Genomic DNA, 9,504 nt, shown 5'->3' on the forward strand with positions numbered 1-9,504 from the left:
GCAGCTGTAAAACAACTGTATTCTGCCAAAATCTTACCCAGAAAACCGACCGCCTACCGACCGAAGTCGGTCGGAAATGTTCAATTGAATTTTTTAGAAATTTAAATTTACCGACCGACTTCGGTCGGAATTTTTGAATTTAAATTTTAAATATTTTAATATTACCGATCGAGTTCGGTCGGAAATGAATAATTTTATAAAAAATGAATAATTAAAATTCCGACCGAAGTCGGTCGCTAATTTAAAAATAATTAAAAATTATTTTTAAGAATACTGACCGAATTCGGTCGGTAAATTTATTTTGTATCAGATTATTTGGTCAAAGTGCGTTGAAAATTACCAACTGACTTCGGCAGGAAATATCGACCGTCTGCGGTCACCTCGCATTAGCGACCATTTTTTTTTCGACGAATTGAATACGGTCGGAAGTTGGTCGGTTTTTGTTCAATTTCGACCGATTTCGCTCGGATTTTCTGGACGCTTTTTGCCAGTTTTCTAGTAGTGACACAAGTAAAATATATATTCGGTATAATGATCTGTTGAAGTTCCATTAATCGACATCAATATAATAGGTACTTACATAAATATGGAGTATATTTTAAACATACCAAAAATTTTCCAATTAGTTATATGAAGAGAGAAAAATGAGGAGAAGAAAAGATCTTTTACGCATTCATAAAAGAAGACAGATAAACGAGTGGATTTTTTTACCCCATACCTATCCTTTAATTAGTGGGATTACATACTTTAGAACTAAGATTTTTTTTTTCCAGTTAGTTTTAAAGTTTTATGAAAGAGAAAAATAAAAAGAAGTTGAGTCTTTTCTTATGGTTGTTAATTGTGGGATCCCTTAATTTGTACATCATTTTTTTAAACTACTAAAACAAGGAAAAAACTTTTATTTTTGAAATAAGCCAAGAGTAATATTAATTATGAATGTTCTTAATAAAGATTCTATGTAAAAATTTCTTGTAAATAATAGTTAGGTATAAGATTCTTTTCTTCTCATGATATCAAAGCTTGGTTCATTTCAATTCTAGGTTTATCAGTTACCCCTCATATTATATTATCCACACTTCAGTCCGCAAGTGGCATGCGGGGTTGAGCTCCCAGATCAATTATTTAGGGATGCGAAGGTCTTTTTATATGATTTTGCACAATTTTTACCTCATGAGCTAACTTTTAGGATTGTGTTAGGTTTAAGATCCATTTCTTATCAGGATCAGCGTTAAATATAATACGAAAGGTTTGACTTATATAGTTTGCAGTATTAATATAATTTAATCTGCTATAACTTATTGTAAAATATTTGACATAATATCTTCTAATTAAAGGCAATTCCAGAAAGGAGTTCCTTATTTCCTGCTTGATGAAGTGAAATCTCAATGCCAACTGTAAGGCTAGGAAAGTTATGTATAATAAAATTCTCTTACAAATAGGATTTCATATTTGTTAGTATAAGATATCAATTATATTTATTTACTTTTAACCAGGTAATATATTTCAGTTATCAATGATCTTTTAAAAAAAAATAGAGCAACATGCACTTACTCATAATAAGTAATTTAATTACATAAATGTCTTTTATATCCTCATAGCCTAAGAGGAAAGTCAATTGGCTCTGGACCGAAGTCGATTGACTATTTGGCTTTCGTCTAAGGTGTTATTTCTACGTTAGTTCATTAGCAAACATTAAAGACAACGAGTGTTAGTATCGAATTCTGACTCAACGCTCTAATTAATAATGTTCATTGAAAGGTAACAAAAGCAACAAAAAAAACAAAAAAGAAAAAGAATTGCGCTTGCAAATAAGCAAATAAAGTTAACGGAGTGCAAGTGAAGTGTCTTTGATAATTTCTAGCAGGTCTAACCTGACAAAGGAGGAAAATGAAGCACTCTGAATGTTCCTAAAGAAACAACGACGGAGCTCCCTTCTTTGGCTGTTTGTGAGTATTTGTAAGTTTACAAAGTGTTTTTAGTTTTACGATGTTATCTCGTTTTGAGATATTTATTTTTACACATAACAGATCTATCTTTTATATATAAGAGATCGAAAAAATAATGTTTTTTTAATTTCAATATTGTAAACGGCCATGAAGGCTCATTTCCTCTTTAAATTATGAGTTTTGCTTTTAAGTTCTTAACATTAAATTCATTATATCTTTAAATTTATGAGTTCATTTCTACTATTGTTGTAATTTTAGTAAATTTTTACACATAAATTTATGTTGCGTGTCGAAAGTATTGAATTCAGATGAATATAGCGCGAACTGCAAATTCGCCCCTGATTAAGAGTGTAGAATTTATGTTGTGATGGAAGTATGTCCCTCTTGTAGTAAATTGCAATTGTAGCTAATACTGGCGCATTGTTTATTTTTATTTTTATATGTTGGTTCATAAGAGTTAGGGCTTTAATGGTGTTCTTGCTACTCTTTTCATGTTTATTCTTCTCTTTGTCTCTTGTTAACTACGTGCGTGATGAAAATCTATTAGTTCTTGAGTTTGTTCCTATGGGAGAAATTGAAGAATTTTAAATATTTATTGGTAGTATTTTCTAGGGGTGTACATAGGTCGGGTTGGTTCGAATTTTTTAATTATCAAACCAAACCAATTGTCTCAGATTTTTAAATTTATAAACCAAACCAAACCAACAAAAATCGGGTTTTTCAATCACGTTTTTTCTCGGGTTTTTCGGTTTTCTCGGGTTTTTCGGATTTTTCAATCACGTTTTTTCTTGGATTTTTCGGATTTTTTTCCGAGAAAATCTTCATAGTATAAAATTTATAATTTGTGCTCTAATACTTCTTAGGTCCTAGTAGGATAAAACTATATAAGATGTTACCCAATAAACTAATACAAAATAATGTGAGATGAGTCATAATTATACTAAAACACTCAACAAATCGCATAAGATAAATATTGCTAATTAATAAGCCATAATAAAAATAAACATAATCTAAAAGTACTAATTCATGTTAAAATAAATACGACTAATAAGTACTAAGTATTAATTACACGACTAAATAATATTAAAAGTGAGTTATGCATTTTCACTATCTAAATCAATGCAAAACTAAAAAAATAAATATCCAATACTATTGTCATTTCAAGTATTGAATTGATTGATTTTTTTTTTTTGTTAGCATTAGTATTAATTTGATTTTGCTTTGGGCTTTATTTGAGTTAGTAACATTTATGAGCTATAAAACATATTTGACCATTCAAAAGTTCGAAGTCTAAGCTTGAAATAATACACTAAAAGAGAGAACTATTAAATAGTTTAAATTATATTTATAAATTACATTACAATAATTATTTTTATGTATAATTTTTTTTTTAAAACTTGTATACATGTAATGCCGGGTTGGTTTGGTTTCGGTTTGACTTTTTTTAGTTAAACCAAACCAAACCAAACCAATTATGATCGGATTTTTTTTCTAACACCAAATCATAATCGATTTTTTTTTTCGATTTGACTCGAATTATCGATTTGGTGCTGCTTGTCGGTTTCCTTTTCTTTCTACGCCCCTAGTATTTTCTATGTTAGGGTCTAACTTCTAGTCTTTTTGAAGTCATCCGAGTTTGACGAGGAATTCATATCTGAATTAGACATCGAGTGAATAAAAAATGCAAATAAAAAACATCAACTAATGCTTGTCTTGAAAACCTGAGGAATATCTACGAGTTATGACCGAATTAAAGAGAACACAAAAAGGGTTCTAGCTAGTTGTTTCATAATACACTGAAAAAAAAAAGATTTCATAATACAATTGGGATATTAGTTGGTTCGAAATTCTAGCCCCCCCCCCCCCCCCCCCCCCCTCTCCCCCAAAAAAAGATTTACATATTGCGGTTCGGGTCAAGGAATCCGTTATAAAATGCGGTTCGGGGGTCATGGAATTCGCTATAAATTCCGAGTACGGCTTTTTGCCGCCATTTCAAGCAAAAATTCAAAATACAATTAGGCAGCAGTACCAGATGAACAGATGATCGAGAGAGAAGCTTCAATTCGAGAATACTCGTTCTAGGTTTTCAACACTTTAGGAGGAGGCTTACTTTTCACCGTCAAATATCCGGCGTAAATTTCGACTTCGTGGAGGTTATCTTGAACTTGTATGTATAGCTCGATATAGTTTTTGAATCTCGCGATTTTCAATTAACTTTCAATTGCTTGAAGCGTTACAATCTCGATTTTTTTTTTTCTGATTATAACTCCGGCACAAAATGAATGTCGTTGTCTGCGTTTTTCATTTTTTTTCCTAACATGTTGTTGATTATGTAAATATCTTCTTTTATGCAGTTATCCTTTCGTTTTTAGTTTTGGATCAAAAGTTTTGTGGACAATCCAGTTATTGAGCTCGGCTGAAGGTGAAAATTTGTTGTTCAAGGACTTGATATTCTGATTACCTGTTTGGCGATTTGAAAAATATAAGATTGAAAGTTGAGTATTCATCAACATGATAAACTCTGAGTTTTCAATACATAAACTGGCAAGCAAATTTCACATGATACTTAACTCGTTTTTCTACTCCAGTTATCAAAACGAGTTTTATGTGCTTCCGTTTAATATACTTTGGCTATCCAAGTATGCACACTGATATTTCAAAAGTTTATAGGCAGCTAGAGGTTTCGGCTATGGATATTCTAGCTACCATTAGGCTGTTTTTCTTTCCATCAATCCTGTTTGAAATTGGATTAACCAGCTACAATTGGCTGTTTAGTGAATTTTCTCTCTGGTGTCATTTGAGAAGCAACGTTTGTTCGGCAATGTTGTTCACTTTATTGTAGCGATATTAGTCATTTCTTACTGACTAGTTTTTGTGTGTCCACGGCTTTAGAGTGAATGGGATCAGAAATTTTGTGCTCAGAATTTTGAATGATTCCAGAACTTTGTATAATGTGCAATGAAATTGACTATCGTTTCTGAAGTGTGAGATGAGATGCAATGCTTGCTGGCGAGAACTGGAAGGACAGGCCGTCACCACCACTTGTGGCCACCTCTTCTGTATCCTTGTTTTTGTATGTGTTCCATATAGACATGCATATGTTTTTTGTGTGTTTTAGCTTCCAATGGGGTGGCGTAGCGGTCAAAGAAGTAGTGTGACAGTCTTGGAAATAATTTTCGTATCCAAGACAGATGACGGTAAGTGAATTCTTCCCCTTTGCCCAAGTCTTAGTATAATCTGGTACCTATACTGGTGAGAGGTAGCAAGCACCTGGTAGATTGGTTGATGTGCGCCTAAGCCAGCCTGGATATTAGCGTTATTCCAAAAAAGAAAAACGTGTGTTCCATATAGGCATATATGTAGGGATGACAATGGGGCTGTGCGGGTGCAGGGCTGGGCTGGTTTCAACCTATGTGGGTTTGGGCCTATGCCTGTGTGCGTTTGAACCTATGCGGGGCCGTGCAGGTTTAGGCCTGTGCGGGTGCGAGGCGGGTTGATTATATTTTAAAAGCCTTCTTGCGGGTTGCAGGTTGACGCTGGTTTGGCCAAGGTAGAAACATATAATGATGATGCAATCATGCAATAATCACTTGGGCTCGACAGAAGAGCTTTGATGTTTACAACAGTCCAGTGTTGTACTATATAATCCCAATATCATATTTGCACTCGTATGATTAATATGAGCTATCTTTTTTTGGTAAGTATTATTATCAGCTTCTTCACTCCTCCTTCTGCTTCTTCACTAGCAAACTTCAGCACATTCTTTTGTTGACCATTTTAGTAGTTGTTACCTCTCAATTCTCATCATTGGTGTTGATTAATCGTGAGTGTCTTAAATTCGTCATTTTTTGTGTTGGTGGTTTTGATTTATGCATTTTTATCACTAAAACTGAAATAGTGAATTACTTGTTGAGAAGTTAATGATAAAGTGCTGTCATATATTTTTAAACATCTCAAATGGGAAGACAAAATATTTAGAGGAATTGAAACATGATGAGTAGTGTGTGATAGTTCTTTAAAACCTATTTGCTATTTTCGTCTTCTCGCCTATTGCCCGAAAAAGAAAACGAAACTTAGTAAAACAGTTTACAGTTGTACCCACCTTAAATCCTTAACTGACATGTAAAATTCTAGTCAAAAGATCAAAAGAAATAGAACCGACAAAATGAAGAAAAATAATTAAGCGGCGCGGGTGGACGCGGGTGTGGGTGTAGGTGCGGGTGCGGAGGGTTGGGGTGGGGGGTGGGTGGTGTGGACGGGGTGAAAATGTTATACGGGGAGGGGCAGCTTAAAATCTTGCGGCTTAAGACAGAACTCGCACCGCTTGCCATCCCTACATATATGTTCGTGCAGGTTTCTCATGTACATGATTTTGGTGTACGAATACTGTGATTCCTTAAGAACGTTTATAGGCCGGGATGATGCAAGTAAGATTCTCAGCAATGATGCTGCTTGTCCTATCTGTGATCAAGTTCTGTCTAAAAGGTTAGTGCAATTCAATTTCTCTTTCATCTTGATGGTCAAAGTATTTTTTAATTAGTTCACTTAAAAACAAAACAACAACAACAACCCAGTATAATCCCACTAGTGGGGTTTGGGGAGGGTAGTGTGTACGCAGACCTTATCCCTACCCTGGGGTAGAGAGGCTGTTTCCAAATGACCCTCGGCATCCTTCCTTACAAGAACTCCCCACCTTGCTCTTGGGGTGACTCGAACTCACAACCTCTTGGTTGGAAGTGGAGGGTGCTTACCATCAGAGCAACCCACCTTGTCTGGCTTCTTTTTCCTTTCTCCTTTTGATTTGTTTTCCTAATTCTTTTTTCTTAGTGGGGAGGGGGCAGGGTGTTATGACACTTCCAGAACATTGATGTTGTTTTCCACTGCTACATTTCATATACTAATTGGTTTTGTTTTCCAATTCTACTATCATTAACTAATCACTCAAAGTAATGTCTGGCATTTGTCGAATTGGCTGCTCTCTGACCAAGTCTCTGACATTTTTGCTTCTCAGTCTCATGAAACCTGTGGACGTCAATCCAAGTGATGAATGGACAAATGTAAGCATGTATTGCTCCTTTATCTTCTCACTTTCTACATTTCTGCTGACTTAATCTTTTTGTTCCTCACTCATTTCTTAATTAGCATTCTAGTTAAAATCTGTTCACATTCTCATGCAGATGGTCATGGCTGGAATATCGCCACAGATATGTATCCTTCATCATCTGTCCTGTTTTGCAATATTTGTAATATTCAGATTTGCTTTTGAAACATAGTGAACTTCGGTTAGTTTAAATCAACGTACTACTTCTTGAATTGGATGTTAGATAATAAATACATAAATGTGGTATATACACTAATTTGATTACATTCTCCTTAATCAAACCCAGTGATGAAGAGTGCCTACAGAAGTGTGACTTTCTACATAGGGCAAAAGGAATTGGAAATGCAAGTCAAGATGAACAGGGTAGCAGCTCAATATCGTCAGAAATGTGAAATGATGCAAGCAAAATTCTCTGAAAAGTTGGAACAAGTGCATACTGCATACCAGAAGATGGCTAAAAGGTGCCAAATGAGGGAACAAGAAGTTGAGAGCTTATCTAAAGACAAGCAGGAACTCCAAGAAAAATTTGCTGAGAAATCCAGGTTTTACTTCCTTACAATCTTCAATGGAACTGCAAAAATGTGCTCTAATTATCCACTATAATAGATCTTTGGGAAGGTTGTAAAAGTGTGCTGTGCTGTGCTTTTCTACTAGAATCTGTTATTGTTGGTACTTGGTCTGAGAATTAATATTGCTCCCTATCAGGCAAAAACGAAAACTTGATGAAATGTATGATCAGTTGAGAGATGAATATGAATCAGTAAAGCGGTCATCCATTCAGCCAAAACATTTCTTTTCGAGAACAGAACCTTATTTGTTTGCAAATAATGCTGATATGATGGACAACAGAGATCACATGAGGAAAGGTAATCCTATTGTTTTTAGAATAATTGCATGAAATTACCGAGGCTGGTGTAGTTTGGATGTATTGTTCATAGTGTACGAATACTCATTGTCAAAATTCCTTTACATTTACAAGATGCATTTTGCTCAATATTTGAATGCGGATTCTCAAAATTCGTTGGATTTTGGATATTACGAAACTGCATTAACCTTTTAGCAAAATATTAGTCGACTTATTTGTCGCAGATTGGTCGGTTCTCACTCCTGAAACTCCAGGGCCAAGAGAAGACATTTGGCCTCCAGCACGACAGAATGTTTCCAACTCTGGCCCTTTTGATGTCTCGAGTGGCTCCCCTGCAAGACAATCAGCAGTATCAGTGGATGCTGGAAACAGAAGGGCAGGTGCACGTCCTATACTTGGTGTTGGAACTGGAGCAAGCAACCCCGCAACGACCCTTAGGAATCTCATATTTTCACCAATTAAGAGGCCTCAACTCTCCCGCAATCGACCGCAGATGTTCTCGTAAGCCACAAAATTTACATCCAATTGTCTATTATGTTAAAAGCTGAATTCTCACTACTGATATTTGGTTCTCCAGGTTGTAAGTCGGGAGATTGTTCACATTTCAATAGTGTGGAGAAATATATATACTTGAGATGTAACGACGATGGATCAGGTTTACTGACATTTTCAGTGTAAATGTTTTATGCATTAAAGTTCCAGTTATTGATATGCTACCCGACTTTGCTTTAGTGGTGGTCAAAGTAAAATGTTGTATAGTTTACAGACAAATGGATGATGTGATATGAGTTAGTATAAGGGGTGATTTGATAGGAGGTATTAGAAAAAATAATGCAAGCATTAGCTATATGCATTACTAATACCTTGTTTGGTACATTTTTTCAACTCGTGTATAACTAATTAGTTATACATCATACTTGGTATTATCCTATGTATAAGTAATGCATAGAAAACAATGGCATTAGTAATACCAAGGCTATTAATGCATGCATTAGGTTGATTAAAGACAAAATTATCCTTAAAGTCCCTTAAAACTTGAGAATATGGAGGGTATTTTTGTAAACAACTATTTTTCTTAAAAATTATGCAATGCATAATAATTTTAATACACCACACCAAACAGTAGATAAGAAATAATATCTGCATAACTAATGCTTGCATTACTAACCCATGCATTACTAATACACCTTATTCCGCACTATTCTTATACACCTTACCAAAATGACTCCTAATAGTTGAAACTTCTCTTACACCTCTGAAGTGTAGGACTCTAATTCCACTAGTAGTCTTCTCTTCTTCTAATTTGATAAGGTGCTCACTATAAAATTACATCCATTTCTAATTGGTTCAAGCGCACTAAGAAAAAGTAAAATTACTGCAGTCGCATAATTTATGCTCTACCAATCCTGAAGCAGCTATCACCTCTTTTAAGCTTTACCTCCATATAACCAGTCCCATAGTACTTCTAAGTGGAATTTGTCAAATAGTACTTCCAACTCTTGCTACGTTTTCTTTTCTTTCTAAATGTAGAATGTAAGGGCTGTTTAGAACCTGCGTGTCATCTTCTGAAATTCTTCAAAATTTAAGTCATG

The 9,504-nt window shown here is 34.8% G+C and overlaps 1 protein-coding gene across 10 annotated transcripts; it reads left to right on the forward strand.

Moving 5' to 3' along the window:
- Positions 1–3,809: 3,809 nt before the first annotated feature.
- LOC104108281 (E3 ubiquitin-protein ligase CCNB1IP1 homolog) lies at positions 3,810–8,643 on the forward strand. 10 transcript variants are annotated; one of them, XM_070177245.1, is made up of 10 exons: positions 3,816–4,113; positions 4,301–4,368; positions 4,930–5,005; positions 6,359–6,431; positions 6,958–7,003; positions 7,124–7,154; positions 7,334–7,589; positions 7,753–7,913; positions 8,167–8,413; positions 8,490–8,643. In XM_070177245.1, the coding sequence occupies exons 3-10, from the start codon at positions 4,936–4,938 to the stop codon at positions 8,494–8,496; spliced, it is 891 nt and encodes a 296-aa protein (XP_070033346.1). In that variant the 5' UTR covers positions 3,816–4,113; positions 4,301–4,368; positions 4,930–4,935; the 3' UTR covers positions 8,497–8,643. The 10 variants fall into 10 exon arrangements, with proteins under 10 accessions (XP_070033347.1, XP_070033346.1, XP_070033345.1 ...); XM_009617274.4 differs by having other exon boundaries at positions 3,820–4,113; positions 4,839–5,005; positions 8,137–8,413; XM_009617276.4 differs by having other exon boundaries at positions 3,820–4,113; positions 4,887–5,005; positions 8,137–8,413.
- Positions 8,644–9,504: the final 861 nt, after the last annotated feature.

This window comes from Nicotiana tomentosiformis, chromosome 6 (assembly GCF_000390325.3).
Source record: "Nicotiana tomentosiformis chromosome 6, ASM39032v3, whole genome shotgun sequence".
NCBI lineage: Eukaryota > Viridiplantae > Streptophyta > Magnoliopsida > Solanales > Solanaceae > Nicotiana > Nicotiana tomentosiformis.

Coding starts and splice junctions, on each gene's coding strand:
- LOC104108281 (XM_009617274.4), top strand. CDS start 4,936: ATGAGATGCAATGCTTGCTGGCGAGAACTGGAAGGACAGGCCGTCACC. Junction 5,006..6,358: donor CACTTGTGGCCACCTCTTCT/GTATCCTTGTTT, acceptor GAACGTTTATAG/GCCGGGATGATGCAAGTAAG. Junction 7,004..7,123: donor CAAGTGATGAATGGACAAAT/GTAAGCATGTAT, acceptor ATTCTCATGCAG/ATGGTCATGGCTGGAATATC.